The 22,138-nt window shown below is 46.9% G+C and overlaps 1 protein-coding gene across 2 annotated transcripts in view; it reads right to left on the bottom strand.

Moving 5' to 3' along the window:
• Positions 1–2,807: 2,807 nt before the first annotated feature.
• Positions 2,808–22,138, bottom strand: part of LOC110537453 (uncharacterized) — a 20,049-nt gene continuing 718 nt past the window's right edge. Inside the window, exons 1-10 of one of the 2 annotated variants that reach the window (XM_090191962.1) lie at positions 21,809–22,138; positions 17,336–17,479; positions 15,579–15,683; positions 15,043–15,156; positions 12,124–14,936; positions 7,361–7,577; positions 5,776–7,252; positions 5,443–5,586; positions 3,766–3,946; positions 2,808–3,535 (exon numbers count right to left, since the gene is read on the bottom strand). The exon at positions 21,809–22,138 is cut by the window's right edge and continues 591 nt beyond it. In XM_090191962.1, coding sequence (XP_090048088.1) covers positions 3,502–3,535; positions 3,766–3,946; positions 5,443–5,586; positions 5,776–7,252; positions 7,361–7,577; positions 12,124–14,936; positions 15,043–15,156; positions 15,579–15,683; positions 17,336–17,362 — 5,112 coding nt within the window. In that variant the 5' untranslated portion in view covers positions 17,363–17,479; positions 21,809–22,138 and the 3' untranslated portion in view covers positions 2,808–3,501. The remainder of the gene's footprint in view (positions 3,536–3,765; positions 3,947–5,442; positions 5,587–5,775; positions 7,253–7,360; positions 7,578–12,123; positions 14,937–15,042; positions 15,157–15,578; positions 15,684–17,335; positions 17,480–21,808) is intronic. The other variant, XM_036941407.2, reaches the window with a different exon arrangement.

Here is a 22,138-nt window from a genome sequence, read left to right as displayed (position 1 = left end):
TCCCTGATGTGATGTCATCAGAATGGAATGTCAGGATCGTCCTGTAGATGCTGCAATACAGAATGCTGCCGACATACTTATCTAAGGTGACTTTAAACGCCACACAACCAATTTACCATGGAATATCTCCGCTCAACATGAGGGCAGGAGAAGGCTAATAGCACTTGTGACACGAATATACCTCTGTTTACTTCTTTACTACTAATGAACTCTTGTTGAATGCATGTTATTCCTATGGTTAATGCAGAGTACAGTAGCTGTTCTGAATGGCAACATGGCTGACTATACAGCGCTATAAACAGACTATAAGGCAAAGACCCACACTGTCAGTTCCTAACTGTAAATAGAGATCAAAGTAAAATAGTTTTATGTGAACAGTCAGACCGTAGCATGCTAACATAGTACGGTCCAGCTGCATATGCAATTACCATGTAAATACTGGATGGTTTTAACTTCACTTGGTATAAAGAGGGAATCGTAAGCCACACCATCACATGTACTGTATGAATAGGATGAAGTTGCCTCTTTGTGGTTGAAACATTATTAATACAAACTATAGGAGCATTTATTCTAAACAGCACAGAGGCATTTGTCACATTTAGCCTAGAACACATTCAGCCCTGAGCTTCTAACAGCATCGGTAAATCATAAGATTCCAGCTCCTCCTATCAGTTTCCTTCTTTCTTTTACAGTGTGGTCTGGAATGTTGGCTTTACAGGGATGGTGCTCACTGGTGCTACACAACTTTCATGTCTCACACTCATCCCATACATATGTCTCCTATTAGCTACACTCGCCCAGAGAGAGGGCGGAAAGGGAAGGATAGAGGGGGGGGAAGGAGGGGAGGGAGAGGGGAAGAGGGAAGAAGAGAGGGAGGGAGAGAAAGGAGAGGGAAGGAGAGAGGGAGATGAGAGAGAGAGGGGGCGAGGGAGGGAGGAGAGGGGAAGGGGGAAGGAGAGAGGAGAGGGCAAGGAGAGGGCGAGAAGGAGGGAGGGAGAGGGAAGGAGAGAGGAGAAGGGAGAGAAAGGGAGTGAGACAGTTGGGTGAGGGAGAAGAAAGGAATTCGATATACAGTACCAGTCAAAAGTTTGGACACCTACTCATTCAAGGGTTTTTCTTTATTTTTTAATATTTTCTACATTGTAGAATAATAGTGAAGACATCAAAACTATGAAATAACACATGGAATCACGTAGTAACAAAAAAACTGTTAAACAAATCAAAATATATTTTAGATTTCTACAAAGCAGCCACCCTTTGCCTTCATGATAGCTTTGCACACTCGTGGCATTCTCTCAACCAGCTTCATCTGGAATGCTTTGCCAACAGTCTTGAAGGAGTTAACCACATATGCTGAGCAATTGTTGGCTGCTTTTCCTTCACTCTGCGGTCCAACTCCTCCCTAACCATCTCAATTGGGTTGAGGTTGGGTGATTGTGGAGGCCAGGGCATCTGATGCAGCACTCCGTCACTCTCCTTCTTGGTCAAATAGCTCTTACACAGCCTGGAGGTTTGTTTTGGGTCATTGTCCTGTTGAAAAACTAATGATAGTCCCACTAAGCGCAAACCAGATGGGATGGTGTATCGCTGAAAAATGCTGTGGTAGCCATGCTGGTTAAGTGTGCCTTGAATTCTAAATAAATCACAATGTCACCAGAAAAGCACCATCACACTTCCTCCTCCATGCTTCACGGTTGGAACCACACATGAGATCATCCGTTCACATACTCTGCGTCTCACAAGACACATCGGTTGGAACCAAAAATCTCAAATATGGACTCATCAGACCAAAGGACAGATTTCCATTGGTCGTGTCAATTGCTTGTGTTTCTTGGCCCAAGCAAGTTTTTTCTTCTTATTGGTGTCCTTTGGTAATGGTTTCTTTGCAGCATTTCAACCATGAAGGCCTGATTCACGCAGTCTCCTCTGACATGTCTTTTACTTGAACTCTGTAAAGCATTTATTTGGGCTGCAATCTGAGATGCAGTTAACTCTAATGATCTTATCCTCTGCAGCAGAGATATCCCTGGATCTTCCTTCCCTGTGACGGTCCTCAGGAGAGCCAGTTTCATCATAGCACTTCATGGTTTTTACGACTGAACTTGAAGAAACTTTCAAAGGTCTTGACATTTTTCGGATTGACTGACATTCATGTCTTAAAGTAATGATAAACTGTTTCTCTTTGCGTATTTAAGCTGTTTTGGCCATAATATGGACTTGGTCTTTAACTAAATAGGGCTATCTTCTGAATACCACCCTTACCATGTCACAACACAACTGATTGGCTCACACGCATTAAGGAAAGAAATTCCACAAATTAACTTTTAACAAGGAACACCTGTTAATTGAAATGCATTCCAGTTGACTACCTCATGAAGCTGGTTGAGAGAATGCCATGAGTGTGCAAAGCTGTCATCAAGGCAAAAAGTAGCTACTTCAAAATCTCAAATATAAAATTTAAATTTGATTTGTTGAACACTTTTTTCTTTACTACATGAGTCCATATGTGTTATTTCATAGTTTTGATGTCTTCACTATTATTCTACAATGTAGAAACTAGTACAAATAAAGAAAAACCCTTGAATGAGTAGGTGTGTCCAAACTTTTGACTGGTACTGTAGGCTTTATGTGTGTTTTATATAAAAACCAAGACAGAAATGCTAGTGTCTGTGTGTTGAGAGAGAGAGAGAGAGGGGAGAGCGAGAGAAAGAGAGGGGAGAGAGAGAGAGAGAGAGAAAAAGAGAGAGAGAGGGGAGAGAGAGAAAGGGGAGAGAACATACTGTACACAACCACATCAGACTCATATATTTTCCCCAAAAAATGATGTAGTTTATCTTTTTCCTTCATTTGCATCTCGTTTCACAATAAAAAATTAAAGAAACCGCCATACCATGAAAATGTAATAAAATAACAATACAAATAATATGTATATAGAATTATCAACAAACAGACAATAATAATAACAATACTATTAATCGTTAACATAATATGACACTTGTTAATCGCTGGTCTCATGCATACTCATACACCACCTGTCCGTTAGGAAAGAGAGGGCGATTACTAAAAATACAACCAGGAGTTCAACCAGTTCAGAATAAGCGCCTAGCTACATGCAATGACATAAAAGAGAGCCTCATGTACACATTCTTCCTGGCATAAGGTCATTTACACCAGACTGTACTGCATTATATTGCTGCTCCCACCTAGCATACTGTACAGGGCACAATACAAAACTGGAGTTGAACAACATACGCTGTGATGCGCCCAGAGTCTGGGGCTATGGTATAGTACAGACAACACAGACTGTGAGCAACGTTTTCACTCCTCTCATCCCTCTCTCCCTTTTGTCATCTGGTTTCCCAATCAGTTCATTTCTCCTCAGGTTCCTATGGTTTGATGCTTCCTTCAATGTTCTTAGTGCTTCTGTTTTGGTGTTTTCTTCTTCCTTTGCAGATATTTCTTTGTCTTCCGTGGGCTTGTTCCCCCTCTCTGTTTCCTCCCTTACAGGGTCTTGTCGCTTTCCTTCTTTAAGTGGCTGAGGAAGAGAGAAGATACTGTATGAGACAGGGTCAGGGATGATGCACACGCACGCACGCACGCACACACACACACACACACACAAACACACACGCGCACTCTCTCTCACACACACACGCACACTCTCACACACTCTCTCACACACTCTCACACACACACACACCAGACACACCAGACACCAGTCTCCCCACACCCCACCCAGCTCCCCTGGTCCCATTAGTAGACTACCTGTAGTACTCGTCCTGGGTGAGGGAGTGGTGGTGGTGGTGGTGGATCCACTGCTGTTCCAGGGCCAGTCTCTGGATCTGCAGCTCTGCGCTCTGGGCCTGCTGCATGGCCTGGAGCTGGTGGGCCGCTGACATGGAACCTGTCAGAGAGGAGGGCTGGGGCAGCTCACGGAACGGAGCGCCTGGAGGGGGAAGGAAAAGGGAAGAGGAAAGGAGTGGAGAAGAGGAGAGACGGGTGAGAGGAGGAGTGGAGAAGAGGAGAGACGGGTGAAAGGAGGAGTGGAGAAGAAGAGAGACATGTGAGAGGAGGAGTGGAGAAGAGACAGGTGAGAGGAGTGGAGAAGGGAGAGACAGGTGAGAGGAGGAGTGGAGACAAGGAGAGACAGGTGAGAGGAGGAGTGGAGAAGAGGAGAGACGTGAGAGGAGGAGTGGAGAAGAGGAGAGACAGGTGAGAGGAGGAGTGGATAAGAGGAGAGACAGGTGAGAAGAGGAGTGGAGAAGAGGAGGGACAGGTGAGAGGAGGAGTGGAGAAGAGGAGAGACAGGTGAGAGGAGGAGTGGAGAAGAGGAGAGACAGGTGAGAGGAGGAGTGGAGAAGAGGAGAGACAGGTGAGAGGAGGAGTGGAGAAGAGACAGGTGAGAGGAGGAGTGGAGAAGAGACAGGTGAGAGGAGGAGTGGAGAAGGGAGAGACAGGTGAGAGGAGGAGTGGAGACGAGGAGAGACAGGTGAGAGGAGGAGTGGAGAAGAGGAGAGACAGGTGAGAGGAGGAGTGGAGGAGAGACAGGTGAGAGGGGGAGTGGAGAAGAGGAGAGACAGGTGAGAGGAGAAGTGGAGAAGAGACAGGTGAGAGGAGGAGTGGAGAAGAGGAGAGACAGGGAAGGGAGAGACAGGTGAGAGGAGGAGTGGAGAAGGGAGAGACAGGTGAGAGGAGGAGTGGAGAAGAGGAGAGACAGGTGAGAGGAGGAGTGGAGAAGGGAGAGACAGGTGAGAGGAGTGGAGAAGAGGAGAGACAGGTGAGAGGAGGAGTGGAGAAGAGGAGAGACAGGTGAGAGGAGGAGTGGAGAAGAGGAGAGACAGGTGAGAGGAGGAGTGGAGAAGAGACAGGTGAGAGGAGAAGTGGAGAAGAGACAGGTGAGAGGAGGAGTGGAGAAGGGAGAGACAGGTGAGAGGAGTGGAGAAGAGGAGAGACAGGTGAGAAGAGGAGTGGAGAAGAGGAGAGACAGGTGAGAGGAGGAGTGGAGAAGGGAGAGACAGGTGAGAGGAGGAGTGGAGAAGAGGAGAGACAGGTGAGAAGAGGAGTGGAGAAGAGGAGAGACAGGTGAGAGGAGGAGTGGAGAAGAGGAGAGACAGGTGAGAGGAGGAGTGGAGAAGAGAGACAGGTGAGAGGAGGAGTGGAGAAGAGGAGAGACAGGTGAGAGGAGGAGTGGAGAAGAGGAGAGACAGGTGAGAGGAGGAGTGGAGAAGAGACAGGTGAGAGGAGGAGTGGAGAAGAGACAGGTGAGAGGAAGAGTGGAGAAGAGACAGGTGAGAGGAAGAGTGGAGAAGAGGAGAGACAGGTAAGGTAGATAGTGACAGAAAGATAGGTACAGTAGGTATCATATTCATGATACAACATAGACAGACAGGCAGGCAGACAGAAAAATAAACAAACAGACTGAAAAAAACAGCCTTTCCTCACCGAAGAGTTGTTGTCGTAGCACCTCGCTTTCAGTGAGGGGGTGTGCCAGGATGGGGGTGCCCAGCGCTGCTCCTGGGTAGGGCAGGCGGGCCAGGGGAGACCCCGATGCCAACGGGTCCATCAGGGGGTGCACCCCGCCCGCCGCTAGGGGCCAATGATGTAACAGGAAACACAAGGAGATATTTAATAAGAGTCACAGCATCAACAACCACGTTAACATCAACATCTGTATCAGACAGGAAGAGCTTTCTCAGGTCCAGCTCAAAAGAGCACTAAATAGTAGTGTGTAGATCATAGTACAAGATCACAACTGTGGTTAGCAGCAGTGGGTACCTGTGTCTTGCTGGTGCAGGTGCAGGTGAGAGTGGATGTGTGAGTGCTGGTGATGATGAGGCGTGACGTTCAACATCTGAAGACGCCCCGGAATCTCTCCTCCTCCTGTTCCTCCTCCTCCACTTCCACCACTTCCTCCACTTCCATTGCTTTCCCCTCTTTCTCTTTCTCTTTCTCTCTCTCTCTCTCGCTCCCTCTCTCGTCCCCTCTCTCCACCGGCTGGCAGCCCCGCTCTGTCTCGCTCTCTTTCTCTCTCCCTCTCTCCACTCCTCTCTCTCTCAGAGGTGGTGGGGGAGCGAGTGGGAGGGGGGTAGGTCTCAGGAGGGGCGGTCACCGGGGCAGGGGCAGGTGGAGGGTGAGATGGGGGGAGGGAGCTGGGAAAGGAGTGCGGTGCGGGGTGATGGAGGGATGAAACAGGGTTGGAGGAGGGTGGAGGAGGAGCAGGCAGAGGTGCAGCTGCAGGGGCTGGGGGTGGAGGGGCTGGTGCAGGTGCAGGGTGAGAGGGGAGCGAGGGATGAAGCAGGGAGAAGGGGGGAGGGTTGGAGAGGGACTGAGGGGCGGGAGGAGGGTTAGGGAGGCGACTCACTGGGGCTAACGCTGGGTTCTGGAGGGGCGGTGGTGGGGGTGGAGGAGCCTGGGGAGGGGGGGTGCCGTAAATGGACACCTCACCTCCACCCCCTCCCCCCAGCAGTAGGGAGTGAGCATGTGCATGAGCGTGTGCGTGGGCATGCGAGTGGGAGTGGGCGAGGGCGAGAGCCGTAGGATCTCCCAAGGAGCCCGGCTGGTACACCCTGTCCTCACTCTTAAACTCAAACCCCGGCTTCATGCGCTCACGGTGGGCTGCCACTGCATGGGGAAACCCCATCCCCCCTAACCCTGCACCCCCCATCCCCCCATGTCCTCCTCCATGCCCCCCTGGCCCTCCCTCCATACTGCCCCCATAGAGGAAACCCAAGATGGCTGCCGCTGTGGCTGCATCAGCAGGCATGTGATGTGGGTGGGCCAGAGCATGGTTCTGGAACTGGGGGAGGAAGAAGGAGGGGTGGACATGGGGGTGGCCATGAGGGTGGCCATGATGGTGGACATGTGGGTGTTGGTGTTGGCGACTAGCCCCGAGGGGGGACATGGCGTGGGGCCGGGCGTACTCGCTCAGGGTCCGCAGTGCGGGGGTGTCAGGGCCCAGGTACGGCCCTCCTAACCCGATCCCCAGAGCCCCCTGTGGGCCAACCACCGTTGAACCCCCCATTGACTGCATGAGGAGGGAGTGTGGGATGTGTTGAGAGAGGGAGGGGTGGAGGTGGGAGTGGTGGAGGTGAGCGTGGGGGTGAGGGTGGGAGTGGTGCTGCTGGGGGTGAGGTTGAGGGTGAGACCCAGGGTTAGAAGAAGAGGAGTTAGGGTCGAGGAGGATGGAGGAGGAGGGGAAGAAGAGAGAGGATCCCTGGCGTTGTATATTTCCATTGTTATTGTCCTTCTGTTGCTGCAGGGAAAGAGGGAGCATTTAAAGAGACAAAATGGAGAAGGAAATTGAGCATTGTGTCCCTCTCCCTCGCTCATCGCCTCCCCCTCCCTGCCTCATTATACTCACTTGTAGATGCCTCTCCAGGTCCCGCTCCCTCTCTCTCTCCCTCTCTCGTTCCCGCTCTTTCTCCCTCAGGTCTCTGGCCCTCTGCTCCACCTCTCTCCGGGCTCTCTCGATCACCTCGTTCCTCTTCTTCCACAGTTTGGAGCCGTCCAGGGGGACAAAGAGAACGTCGCTGCGGGCGCAGGAGTTTCCACTGCCCCGATCTAGAACCCTGTGGAACCTAGAACCACATCAGCAAAATATAACAAATTTATACATCGGATTTTGTTCCCATATGATGATACTATCTTTATTATCTGGCAATGTCTTCTGTGATGGTGTTGTTGTCTTTGATATACTGTAGGCTTGTCTACAAAACATCTTCTGTGATGGTGTTGTTGTCTTTGATTATACTGTAGGCCAGTCTACAAAACATCTTCTGTGATGGTGTTGTTGTCTTTGATTATACTGTAGGCCTGTCTACAAAACATCTTCTGTGATGGTGTTGTTGTCTTTGATTATACTGTAGGCCAGTCTACAAAACATCTTCTGTGATGGGTGTTGTTGTCTTTGATATACTGTAGGCCTGTCTACAAAACATATTCTGTGATGGTGTTGTTATCTTTGATTATACTGTAGGCCTGTCTACAAAACATCTTCTGTGATGGTGTTGTTGTCTTTGATTATACTGTAGGCCTGTCTACAAAACATCTTCTGTGATGGTGTTGTTGTCTTTGATTATACTGTAGGCCAGTCTACAAAACATATTCTGTGATGGTGTTGTTGTCTTTGATTATACTGTAGGCCTGTCTACAAAACATCTTCTGTGATGGGTGGTGTTATCGTTGATATACTGTAGGCCTGTCTACAAAACATCTTCTGTGATGGTGTTGTTGTCTTTGATTATACTGTAGGCCTGTCTACAAAACATCTTCTGTGACAGGTGTTGTTGTCTTTGATATACTGTAGGCCTGTCTACAAAACATCTTCTGTGACAGGTGTTGTTGTCTTTGATATACTGTAGGCCTGTCTACAAAACATCTTCTGTGATGGTGTTGTTGTCTTTGATTATACTGTAGGCCTGTCTACAAAACATATTCTGTGATGGTGTTGTTGTCTTTGATATACTGTAGGCCTGTCTACAAAACATCTTCTGTGATGGGTATTGTTGTCTTTGATTATACTGTAGGCCAGTCTACAAAACATCTTCTGTGATGGTGTTGTTGTCTTTGATTATACTGTAGGCCAGTCTACAAAACATCTTCTGTGATGGGTGGTGTTATCGTTGATATACTGTAGGCCTGTCTACAAAACATCTTCTGTGATGGTGTTGTTGTCTTTGATTATACTGTAGGCCTGTCTACAAAACATCTTCTGTGACAGGTGTTGTTGTCTTTGATATACTGTAGGCCAGTCTACAAAACATCTTCTGTGATGGTGTTGTTGTCTTTGATATACTGTAGGCCTGTCTACAAAACATCTTCTGTGATGGTGTTGTTGTCTTTGATATACTGTAGGCTTGTCTACAAAACATCTTCTGTGATGGTGTTGTTGTCTTTGATTATACTGTAGGCCAGTCTACAAAACATCTTCTGTGATGGTGTTGTTGTCTTTGATTATACTGTAGGCCAGTCTACAAAACATCTTCTGTGATGGTGTTGTTGTCTTTGATATACTGTAGGCCTGTCTACAAAACATCTTCTGCGATGGTGTTGTTGTCTTTGATTATACTGTAGGCCTGTCTACAAAACATCTTCTGTGATGGTGTTGTTGTCTTTGATATACTGTAGGCCTGTCTACAAAACCTCTTCTGTGATGGGTGTTGTTGTCTTTGATTATACTGTAGGCCTGTCTACAAAACATATTCTGTGATGTGTGTTGTTGTCTTTGATATACTGTAGGCCTGTCTACAAAACATCTTCTGTGATGGGTGTTGTTATCTTTGATTATACTGTAGGCCTGTCTACAAAACATCTTCTGTGATGGTGTTGTTGTCGTTGATATACTGTAGGCCTGTCTACAAAACATCTTCTGTGATGGGTGTTGTTATCTTTGATTATACTGTAGGCCTGTCTACAAAACATCTTCTGTGATGGTGTTGTTGTCGTTGATATACTGTAGGCCTGTCTACAAAACATATTCTGTGATGGTGTTGTTGTCTTTGATTATACTGTAGGCCTGTCTACAAAACATATTCTGTGATGGTGTTGTTGTCTTTGATTATACTGTAGGCCTGTCTACAAAACATATTCTGTGATGGGTGTTGTTGTCTTTGATTATACTGTAGGCCTGTCTACAAAACCTCTTCTGTGATGGTGTTGTTGTCTTTGATTATACTGTAGGCCAGTCTACAAAACATCTTCTGTGATGGTGTTGTTGTCTTTGATTATACTGTAGGCCTGTCTACAAAACATCTTCTGTGATGGTGTTGTTGTCTTTGATTATACTGTAGGCCAGTCTACAAAACATCTTCTGTGATGGGTGTTGTTGTCTTTGATATACTGTAGGCCTGTCTACAAAACATATTCTGTGATGGTGTTGTTATCTTTGATTATACTGTAGGCCTGTCTACAAAACATCTTCTGTGATGGTGTTGTTGTCTTTGATTATACTGTAGGCCTGTCTACAAAACATCTTCTGTGATGGTGTTGTTGTCTTTGATTATACTGTAGGCCAGTCTACAAAACATATTCTGTGATGGTGTTGTTGTCTTTGATTATACTGTAGGCCTGTCTACAAAACATCTTCTGTGATGGGTGGTGTTATCGTTGATATACTGTAGGCCTGTCTACAAAACATCTTCTGTGATGGTGTTGTTGTCTTTGATTATACTGTAGGCCTGTCTACAAAACATCTTCTGTGACAGGTGTTGTTGTCTTTGATATACTGTAGGCCTGTCTACAAAACATCTTCTGTGACAGGTGTTGTTGTCTTTGATATACTGTAGGCCTGTCTACAAAACATATTCTGTGATGGTGTTGTTGTCTTTGATTATACTGTAGGCCTGTCTACAAAACATATTCTGTGATGGTGTTGTTGTCTTTGATATACTGTAGGCCTGTCTACAAAACATCTTCTGTGATGGGTGTTGTTGTCTTTGATTATACTGTAGGCCAGTCTACAAAACATCTTCTGTGATGGTGTTGTTGTCTTTGATTATACTGTAGGCCAGTCTACAAAACATCTTCTGTGATGGGTGGTGTTATCGTTGATATACTGTAGGCCTGTCTACAAAACATCTTCTGTGACAGGTGTTGTTGTCTTTGATATACTGTAGGCCAGTCTACAAAACATCTTCTGTGATGGTGTTGTTGTCTTTGATATACTGTAGGCCTGTCTACAAAACATCTTCTGTGATGGTGTTGTTGTCTTTGATATACTGTAGGCTTGTCTACAAAACATCTTCTGTGATGGTGTTGTTGTCTTTGATTATACTGTAGGCCAGTCTACAAAACATCTTCTGTGATGGTGTTGTTGTCTTTGATTATACTGTAGGCCAGTCTACAAAACATCTTCTGTGATGGTGTTGTTGTCTTTGATATACTGTAGGCCTGTCTACAAAACATCTTCTGCGATGGTGTTGTTGTCTTTGATTATACTGTAGGCCTGTCTACAAAACATCTTCTGTGATGGTGTTGTTGTCTTTGATATACTGTAGGCCTGTCTACAAAACCTCTTCTGTGATGGGTGTTGTTGTCTTTGATTATACTGTAGGCCTGTCTACAAAACATATTCTGTGATGGGTGTTGTTGTCTTTGATATACTGTAGGCCTGTCTACAAAACATCTTCTGTGATGGGTGTTGTTATCTTTGATTATACTGTAGGCCTGTCTACAAAACATCTTCTGTGATGGTGTTGTTGTCGTTGATATACTGTAGGCCTGTCTACAAAACATCTTCTGTGATGGGTGTTGTTATCTTTGATTATACTGTAGGCCTGTCTACAAAACATCTTCTGTGATGGTGTTGTTGTCGTTGATATACTGTAGGCCTGTCTACAAAACATCTTCTGTGATGGTGTTGTTGTCGTTGATATACTGTAGGCCTGTCTACAAAACATCTTCTGTGATGGTGTTGTTGTCGTTGATATACTGTAGGCCTGTCTACAAAACATCTTCTGTGATGGTGTTGTTGTCGTTGATTATACTGTAGGCCTGTCTACAAAACATATTCTGTGATGGTGTTGTTGTCTTTGATTATACTGTAGGCCTGTCTACAAAACATATTCTGTGATGGGTGTTGTTGTCTTTGATTATACTGTAGGCCTGTCTACAAAACCTCTTCTGTGATGGGTGTTGTTGTCTTTGATTATACTGTAGGACTATCTACAAAACATCTTCTGTGACAGGTGTTGTTGTCTTTGATTATACTGTAGGACTATCTACAAAACATCTTCTGTGACAGGTGTTGTTGTCTTTGATTATACTGTAGGCCTGTCTACAAAACATCTTCTGCGATGGTGTTGTTGTCTTTGATTATACTGTAGGCCTGTCTACAAAACATATTCTGTGATGGTGTTGTTGTCTTTGATTATACTGTAGGCCAGTCTACAAAACATCTTCTGTGATGGTGTTGTTGTCTTTGATTATACTGTAGGCCTGTCTACAAAACATCTTCTGTGACAGGAATACATTTCTCAGCCCCTTTATCTATAAATAATAGCTGACATATTATGATAAGTGCCAGTGACAAAAACAGAGATAAAACCACATTAATCAGTTGTTAGAACTTGTTAGAGTGACATATGATGGAGCCCTTCTGTTGCTATGACGCCTATCCCATCTCACCGTGCTGATTGGCTGGCGTGGATCGGAATGTCCACCGGCTTGGGCTCAGGGGAGGGGCTTCTTAAAACAGGAGGTGGGCTTTCACTCTCCTCCCTCTCTTCTATTGGTTCCTCCTTGATGACAGGTGGGGGAGGTGGACCTGTGGACGAATCAGAATGCCCATCTCTAGGAAGTGAGGAGCTACAGCCAGGGGCCGAAGTGCCATTGTTGTTGCCGGGGTTACTAAGAGGTGGGGGTCCTTTTGAGGCGTTTTGAGGTGAGAGGGACTGAGAGAGAGAGTTGGTATGGCTGCTGCCACTGCTACTGTTACTATTGCTGTTAGTCAGGACCAGGTTGTTCCCACTGTTCCCATTGGAGTGGTAGGGGCTGCTGAAGGGGGCGTGGCTGTTCAAAGTGCTGTGAAAAGGTGAGGGCCGACAGCCAGGTGACACACCTGAACCAGGAAGTGACATGTTGGCCCCGGAGGAGGAGCCTGGCGGGTAGGAAGGAAACCCTCCCATCTGATTGGTGGAGGGGCTTAGTAAAGGAGAGAGGGGTGTTGCAGGAGTCTGATTGGAGGAAGGGTAATTTGCCGGACGAACGTGATTGGGTCCCAGGCCGGAGGGGGGTTGGGGCTGAGCGAGGGAGGTTTGGGGAGTGGGGAGAGGGGGAGGAGGTGGCGGAGGAGGGTAAGGAGCATTCGTAGGGTGTCCATGAGGAGTGGAGGAGGAAGAGGAGGGAGAAAGGGAAGGGGGTTGGGGGGGACCGCCACGGTTTTGGTACAGAGACGACTCTCGCTGGTTGGTGTCCCTCTCTCGGTCCCTGTCTCTGGGCTGCTGGGCTGGAAAGTGGGGGTGGGGCAGGTGGGGGATCTGAGGTCCACCTGGGTAGTCTCGGCCCAGGTTTGGAGTCATTCCGGGAGGACTGGGGTACTCACGGGCCGGGCCGGTGGAGGGGGGGCCACCAGGGGGATAGTCCTTGGCCCCAGGAGGGTACTCTCTGTGGAAGTGTTCTGGTCCAGAGGGGGAACTGTGCCTTGTCTGTCCCTGGTCCATCGATGGGGGGTAGTCTCGTTTGGTGGCGCTTTGAGGATGTGGGTGGGGGGGTAGGGTAGGGTGGCTGGGGTTGTTTTGGGGTGAGGAAGGGGGATCGCGGTTTAGCATGGGGGCTGCAGGTAACCCACTGGTTGAGCTTGGGGGGTTTCCTAGTGGTAGGGGGTTATTATTGGGGTTACTATTGCCCCCCACCTCTCTCATCTGGCCCCCAAACTCGCCCCACCGCCCCCCCTCTTTGTCTCTGGGGTGCCCCCTTCCTCCCCCAGCACCGGTGGGTCCAAACTCTCTGTTCTGATTCTCATTACGATTCTGTAAAGGAAACTCCCTTCCTCCTACATCCCTCTCTCCCTCCCTCTCTCTATCTCTATCTCTATCCCTCTCTCTTTCTCTGAACCCCCCCGGTCCAAATTCTCTTCCCCCAGGACCCATTGGGGGGTCTCTCCCAGAGCCCTGAGGTCCCAGGCCTGGGTACTCCCGGTTCTGACCCCCAAACTCCCTCCCTTGGACCCCATTAGGACCCCCCATCCCACCAGAAGTGCTGCTGTTACTACCACTACCAGCCGAGAAATCCCTACCTATCTCCCTCCCCCCATACTCCACCCTCACTCCCCCCCTCTCCCTCTCGCCGGCCACCCCCCTCTCCCTTTCCCCTCCCCCGGAAGCGTACCTGGGGAGGTACTCCTTGTGGGGGTGGGGGAGGTAAGGGGGGTGGGAGGAGGACGAATGACGGGAGGAAGGGGGGTTGTAGACGGATGGCAGTTGCTGCTGCTGCACTGGGGGTTGGTGCTGCGGCTGGTGAGTGTGGTGGTTACCAGAGTAACGGGTGTAGCCCCAGCTCCCCTGGCAACCGGTTGCGGTGCCTCCCTGCCAGCCAGTGGGACTGTAGTGGTGGGGGTGGGGCGGGGGCTGGGAGGGGGGTAAGGGGCTGGTTTGGGGTAACAGAGAGGGAGGAGCCGTCTTGTTGTCCATCAGTTTCTCACCTTTCTCCATTTTCTCTCTCTCTACCTTGACTTCTGAGGGCAGGTTCTGCCCCCCTAGTTCTAAGGGTTTCAGCGCTGGTGGAGGAGGAAGGGGTGGTGGAGGGGGGTGTGGAATGTTGGGGTTGCCGAGGGGATAGTCTCCCCCGGCGACAGTTGCCTTGGTCACGCACTGAGCTTTAGCTTTGGAGTTCATTCGATTGCCACTGTGCACAGTGTCAGCGCTGGCCGGTCCATACTCCATCTTGCTTACCAGCTTGGAGTCCTGTGAGAAATAGGACTTCCTGCCACTATTGCTGTCATTGGCTGAATCCCCTGCTCCGCGGAGAGAGGGAACAGGAGCAGAGGAAGATATGGAGGAGGATGGCAGCTTCAGAGAAGGGCTGTCCTCTATTCCTCCATCCTTCCTTTCTCCATCCCCGCAAGACTCATCCCCTCTCCCCTCTCTGGCTGCTCTCCTTTCCTCTCCTCCTGTCTTCCCCACTCCTCCCTCTTTCCTTTTCTCCCGTTCCCCCTCTCCTTGCTTTGGTGAGTCTGGACCATCAGAGTCAGAGTCTAAACTGGCTGGAGGCGAGGCAGAGAGACTCGGGGAGGAAGATCGATTGTCCTGGTCGATGTCCCGCCCACTGCTCAGACTATTGGCCAAGCTCCCTACAACTGAGCTCCTGCTGCCCTGGGATTGACCATCCTCGTTGTCACTGTCACGTGACTGTCTGGGAGCCGAGGGTGGGGGCGGTATAGTGGGGGGAGTACTGTCAGTTGAATGAGTTGAAGTCGGTGGGTTGGTGACAGAGGAAGAATCCTGATGACATAAGGTGAATATGAGGAAAGTATATATTAATTAAATGTTGACATTAAAACATCAGAATTCAACCTAGTGGTGCAGTTCAACATCACATTACACTAACCTGGACTTTCTGCCTCTTTGGTGGAGGCACAAGTTCCTCCCCTTCACTCTCTGACGAATCATGGCCTTGCGATCTGTGATTGAAGCGAGCCAATTCCTCGCCAGCAGCTCTTTGCTATGATACAGAATATGCCATGTATATCATTTTTTTAAGTAAGAAAGACAAACTCAACGAGAGATGTCACTGCAGGTAAAGCAGTATAAAACACACCACTTTGGCACCACAATTGTATGTATAAGGTAATCATGGTGGTGATGACTCATACAGGCATACAGACACACGGCTTCATTAAGGCTTACATGTAGATCAATATCTAATGACTGACAGCCTCTTCTCTCACTCACACACACACACACACACACACACACACACACACACACTTTACTATAGACAAATCTAGATGGAAAGACTACATGACAAACAAAGCCAAAAGGAGAAAGAGACTGCCATTACTAGAGACACAGAGGGATAACATTACAAGAGTTTCTTAGAGAGAACACGGGAAAGAACAGACATAAAACATGATAGGTTCTCACCGTCTGCCTGTCGTTTCGTTCTGCACGAGAAGGGCTGGGATGCGGGCGTCTACCCCTCCTCTCCTCATTGCTTCCCCCCCGCCTCCGCCCACTGCGCATTGGCATCTGAACCGCCAGGGGTGGAAGGGGCATGAAGAAAGAGGAGAAACAAACGAAGAGAGAGAAGGGGAAATGGGGTATGAGGGGGGTAAAGGAGGGTAGAGGGAGGTAGAGGGTGGTTAAAGGGGGTAGAGGTGGGTAATGGGGGTAGAGTGGGTAGACGTGGGTAAAGAGGGGTAGAGGGAGGTAAAGGGGGGTTGAGGGAGGTAAAGGGGTTAGAGGGAGGAAAAGGGGGTAGAGGGAGGTAAAGGGGGGTTGAGGGAGGTAAAGGGGTTAGAGGGAGGAAAAGGGGGTAGAGGGAGGTAAAGGGGGGTTGAGGGAGGTAAAGGGGGGTTGAGGGATGTAAAGGGGGTAGAGGGAGGTAAAGGGGGGTTGAGTGAGGTAAAGGGGGTAGAGGGAGGTAAAGGGGGTAGAGGGAGGTAAAGGGGGTAGAGGGAGGAAAAGGGGGTAGAGGGAGGTAAAGGGGGGTTGAGGGAGGTAAAGGGGGTAGAGGGAGGTAAAGGGGGGTTGAGGGGTGTAAAGGGGGGTTGAGGGAGGTAAAGGGGGGTTGAGGGATGTAAAGGGGGGTTGAGGGAGGTAAAGGGGGTAGAGGGAGGTAAAGGGGGGTTGAGGGAGGTAAAGGGGGTAGAGGGAGGAAAAGGGGTTAGAGGGAGGAAAAGGGGTTAGAGGGAGGTAAAGGGGGGTTGAGGGAGGTAAAGGGGGTAGAGGGAGGTAAAGGGGGGTTGAGGGATGTAAAGGGGGGTTGAGGGAGGTAAAGGGGGTAGAGGGAGGTAAAGGGGGGTTGGGGGGGTAGAGGGACGTAAAGGGGTCAAAACAATAAGTAAAGAGAACAGTAGAGGACAAAACCAAGGAGGAGGAGGGGAGAGGGAGAAATAAAAAGTGAGGGATGGAGAGGGCAGAAAGGAGGGGAAAGGGGATCAGGAAGGGTACGGGGGAACGAAGGATAAAGAAATATGGAGGGGGCAGGAATGAGGGAGAAAGGAGAGAGAATCAGTAATGGGTGGGGGAGGGAAGAGAATGAGGAGGGAAAGGAAAGAGGATCAGTAATGGGTGGGGGAGGGAAGAGAATGAGGAGGGAAAAGAGAGAGGATCAGTAATGGGTGGGGGAGGGAAGAGAATGAGGAGGGAAAGGAGAGAAGATCAGTAATGGGTGGGGGAGGTAAGAGCATGAGGAGGGAAAGGAGAGAAGAGAAGAGGAATTGGGAGGGTAGAAGGCAGCAAGAACAAGGAGGAGAGAAGAGAACAGAGAGAGGAATAATTATGACATCAATGTCCACACAGAATACACACACAGAATACACACACAGATTACACACACAGAATACACACACAGAATATACACACAGAATATACACACAGAATATACACACAGAATACACACACAGAATACACACACAGAATATACACACAGAATACACACACAGAATATACACACAGAATATACACACAGAATAAACACACAGAATACACACACAGAATATCTTAACTTCAAAAGTCGTATTAATCTTAAATTATGTCAAATATAACATCACAATCTATCTCTGTGCAATATAGTACAACATAACAATAAACACATCTGCAATCTGACCCACACATGCACACTCAGCTACACAGGGGAACAAGGTAGAGATGAAGGAAGCCATTGAAACAGTTCATACCGATTCTTTGTGAGTTCGAGTTTTCATCGTTACTCCTTTATGATGTCCATCCCTCCCCACAGGCCATAGCAGTGAATGAAGTGGTGTCCTTGTCTTTCTCTGTAGGACTGAAAATCACCTCACCACCATCTGAGCTTCTACAACCTGGAAAAAAACACCACAATGATGAATTGTCTACCTAACCAGGCCAGTCCCATTGAATTAGGTAGCATCAGAAAACCCCATACAAATCAAATACAGTGATACAACAACAATAAAACAACACGTTATTTTACAGGACACGTTACAGAGCACCATCAATCATAATAACAAATGCTGTACACATATCGAAGGATAAATATTGAACAATCAATATCGAACAATAACATCAACATTACAACTACGGTTATAGGCAATTCATTGCAATGGTGGACTGATTAACCTGGCATGGCTTTGAGTGCATGTACAAGTCAAGGATCCTCAACACAACGATGCTACAGGAAAACTGATATCTGAATCATATCACACTTCAATACTGAATGGATGCATTGACGAGTAATACACCGCAGTTCAGTTCATTCAGAAGAATCACAGTTAAAGGAAAACTCCACCCGAAAACGATATTTTGGTATTTGTTTCATTAGTCCATTGTTGATATAGTCCCAAAAATGTTGCATGTCAGAAATCAAGTTTTCAAGATATTTAACTTTAAAAAACAGAAATACAACCGGTATGGTGCATTTGGATTCATACTGCAACAATGGACTAATGAAACAAATACCAAAATATAGTTTTGTGTGGTTTTCCTTTAAGGACATGTAATCTGTACACAGATGTAGGGATACTGTCGTGTATCACAATAAACACATTTGGAAGAAAATATTGTGTACACAGATTATTCCCTTATGCTGATGAACATTCATACTTGGATACTGTACAGAACCTTCCCAGAGAAATTGGATGTGTGTTTGAGTTCAGCCTGGGTCAGAAAGAGTTTAAACTGTTATAGCCATCTCTATGTGATACTGAGCCTCGGGTAACCAGTGGGGCTATTAGAACCACATTAGCTCATTTATTTCACCTTTATTTAACTAGGCAAGTCAGTTAAGAACAAATTCTTATTTACAATGACAACCTAGGAACAGTGGGTTAACTGCCTTGTTCAGGGGCAGAAGGACAGATTTTTACCTTGTCAGCTCTGGGACTTGATCTTGCAACCTTCTAGGTTACTAGTCCAATGCTCGAACCACTAGGCTACCTGCCACCCCTTACCTACCCTACAGGAGCCCAGCCCCAGACCCAAACCTACATGGGGTTAACAGTCTGATAATTCATTCATTCATAGATTCTAGGGCTGGGAATTACCAGAGACCTCACGATACGATATTACCATGATACTTATGTGCTGATACGATGTGTATTGCAATTCTCACGATTCTATGTTTTGCGCATTGACACTGTTGTTTTATTGCGATTCGATGTTCCAAAAATATTGCTCAGACAACAGGTCATGAGAAAGACAGTTTTGATCAGTCATGGGAAAATAATATTGCAATATTGTCAAAACGATGCGATACGATATATCATCAAAAACAATATCCCAATATGTAACTGATCTTCCCCCCATCACTAATAGATACAGGTAATTGACCATGACATGCAACATATATGTCCAACTCATTCACCCCTTCATTCATTAGGGTAGTAGACTATGAAATATGACACGGGTTGTACAGGTCCAACTCATTCACCCCTTTCATTCATTAGGGTAGTAGACTATGAAATATGACACGGGTTGTACAGGTCCAACTCATTCACCCCTTCATTCATTAGGGTAGTAGACTATGAAATATGACACGGGTTGTACAGGTCCAACTCATTCACCCCTTCATTCATAAGAGTAGTAGGCTATGAAATATGACACGGGTTGTACAGGTCCAACTCATTCACCCCTTCATTCATTAGGGTAGTAGACTATGAAATATGACACGGGTTGTACAGGTCCAACTCATTCACCCCTTCATTCATTAGGGTAGTAGACTATTAAATATGACACGGGTTGTACAGGTCCAACTCATTCACCCCTTCATTCATAAGAGTAGTAGACTATGAAATATGACACGGGTTGTACAGGTCCAAATCATTCACCCCTTCATTCATTAGGGTAGTAGACTATGAAATATGACACGGGTTGTACAGGTCCAACTCATTCACCCCTTCATTCATTAGGGTAGTAGACTATGAAATATGACACGGGTTGTACAGATCCAACTCATTCACCCCTTCATTCATTAGGGTAGTAGACTATGAAATATGACACGGGTTGTACAGGTCCAACTCATTCACCCCTTCATTCATTAGGGTAGTAGACTATGAAATATGACACGGGTTGTACAGGTCCAACTCATTCACCCCTTCATTCATTAGGGTAGTAGACTATGAAATATGACACGGGTTGTACAGGTCCAACTCATTCACCCCTTCATTCATTAGGGTAGTAGACTATGAAATATGACACGGGTTGTACAGGTCCAACTCATTCACCCCTTCATTCATTAGGGTAGTAGACTATTAAATATGACACGGGTTGTACAGGTCCAACTCATTCACCCCTTCATTCATAAGAGTAGGAGACTATGAAATATGACACGGGTTGTACAGGTCCAAATCATTCACCCCTTCATTCATTAGGGTAGTAGACTATGAAATATGACACGGGTTGTACAGATCCAACTCATTCACCCCTTCATTCATTAGGGTAGTAGACTATGAAATATGACACGGGTTGTACAGGTCCAACTCATTCACCCCTTCATTCATTAGGGTAGTAGACTATGAAATATGACACGGGTTGTACAGGTCCAACTCATTCACCCCTTCATTCATTAGGGTAGTAGACTATGAAATATGACACAGGTTGTACAGGTCCAACTCATTCACCCATTCATTCATTAGGGTAGTAGACTATGAAATATGACACAGGTTGTACAGGTCCAACTCATTCACCTATTCACCCAGTCAAGCTCATGTGTACTGAATGAGGATATAAATAGAATAGTGACACACTGGGTGAAATAAAGGGATATATTTAGCCAGCTAGTTAGCACTGACAATGGAGGTCCTTGTGTTCAACCCATCGAGCAGTAAACACACAGTGTGTGGTGGCACCATTACTACATATATTAATTATTAGTGCATACTGCATATGTTGACTTATTCATACACTCACACACTGTATTCAAACAGTTACAGCTGTTAGTTACAGATTCACACACAGACACATATAGTGTATAGTCAGTTGGCATGAATTCAACATCAGGTGAGTGTGTGGGACCGACTGGCTTTGAACCTGGACTAAGTGCCACAAGACTCTGTTATCCTGCTGAGCTAAAGCCTAGGCATTAGCCCGGAGAGCTAACACAAGTCCACATCTCAGACTAGGCTACTCGTCCGTCATCAAGCTATCTTGGTTCACAGAACCACCTCCTTTACACGTGCAATGTGCATAGCTCTACAGTGACTTTACCCATAGACTTGTTGTCTACTATATTGCAGTAGTTGAGATAATTCACAATTCCACACACTCAATGATAAACATTGAGCCATCACTTGTACTACGGAATCAATATTTTGGAAGTGTAGGCCTATGGGCCCAATGTAAAGCAGATATGGATCCTAATGACACATAGATACGTATACAGTCAGTGTATATCTTAGTCACAGGTGGCTGGCTGCTACTATTCATGGATTCATTTGCTGGTCCCTGGCTGTGGTCCATCAACACTAAAAGCAAACACAGCATTTACCATAGCTTATAATAATCACACAATGTACAGCAATGGTCAAACACAGACACACACATATGGGCACATGAACTGTTTATCGCTCTCACACACATGAAATCATTCAAATGAAATATGTGATGCATCGCAGCATGTCTTTAGCCCGTGTAAGTATGCAGTTTACACAGCTCACAACACCGACAGACACCGACACGCAGGCACCGAGAAGCAGGCACCGCAACGGTTCTCTTTCTTTCTTCTCCCGCTACTGTTATTGATACACATGCAGATGCGACCGGCTCTGCTATTCTGTACAACAAGCGAGCTACATCGGAATAGACTACACAGACGATGTAGACGCTATGTGCAATAGCACATATAGGCTAACACTGATAATGCAGAATAGAATGGGTCCTGTGTCTATCTATGCCTGTTGTGTTTCTCCCATAGGGTACTATTTTTTTTCTCCGTGTCTTGAAAAAAATATTCGGAATAGAATGGCGAAAGGCATTCTTTACCGACTCACCGAGACGCCTTTTCTCGTTGGAATGTGAGTGCGTCTGTTGTGCGTTGTAACCTAACACACATTTTACCCGGGCATGAATTACACATAACGCATGATTGTTAACGCACAAAGAAAGGGGGGGAAGACACAAACGTGGCCAACAAGAATAGCAAAAATATATAAGCATCCATTTTCCCTTCTCCTTACCTATGATATCCAGCGATGCGTGTCCCCTTTCACTCTCCCTTTCTTTAACCGTCTCTCTCGGTTTATACTGTACGTTGACATACACACATAGGAGCAGCACGCGCACCTATAAACAGAGGCTGCTGGATCATATTGCAACGCTTCTGCAAATAATGCAGAAATGTCTCTCTCCTTCCCAAATCGTTGCAGGAAAAAACGGGGTGCCGCTGAAGACTGTACGAATTGATGCGTACGTTTGCCTCTTCCCCACCCCCTTCTCCCCCTTCTCTTTCTCCCCCTTCCTCCGTCAAGACGACTTGCACTTTTTGCCGTCGGTACAGTCACAAAATC

The sequence above is a fragment of the Oncorhynchus mykiss genome, chromosome 2 (genome assembly GCF_057628025.1).
Source record: "Oncorhynchus mykiss isolate SJ-2025 chromosome 2, ASM5762802v1, whole genome shotgun sequence".
Lineage (NCBI taxonomy): Eukaryota > Metazoa > Chordata > Actinopteri > Salmoniformes > Salmonidae > Oncorhynchus > Oncorhynchus mykiss.
This window is presented reverse-complemented; position numbering and strand designations above follow the sequence as displayed.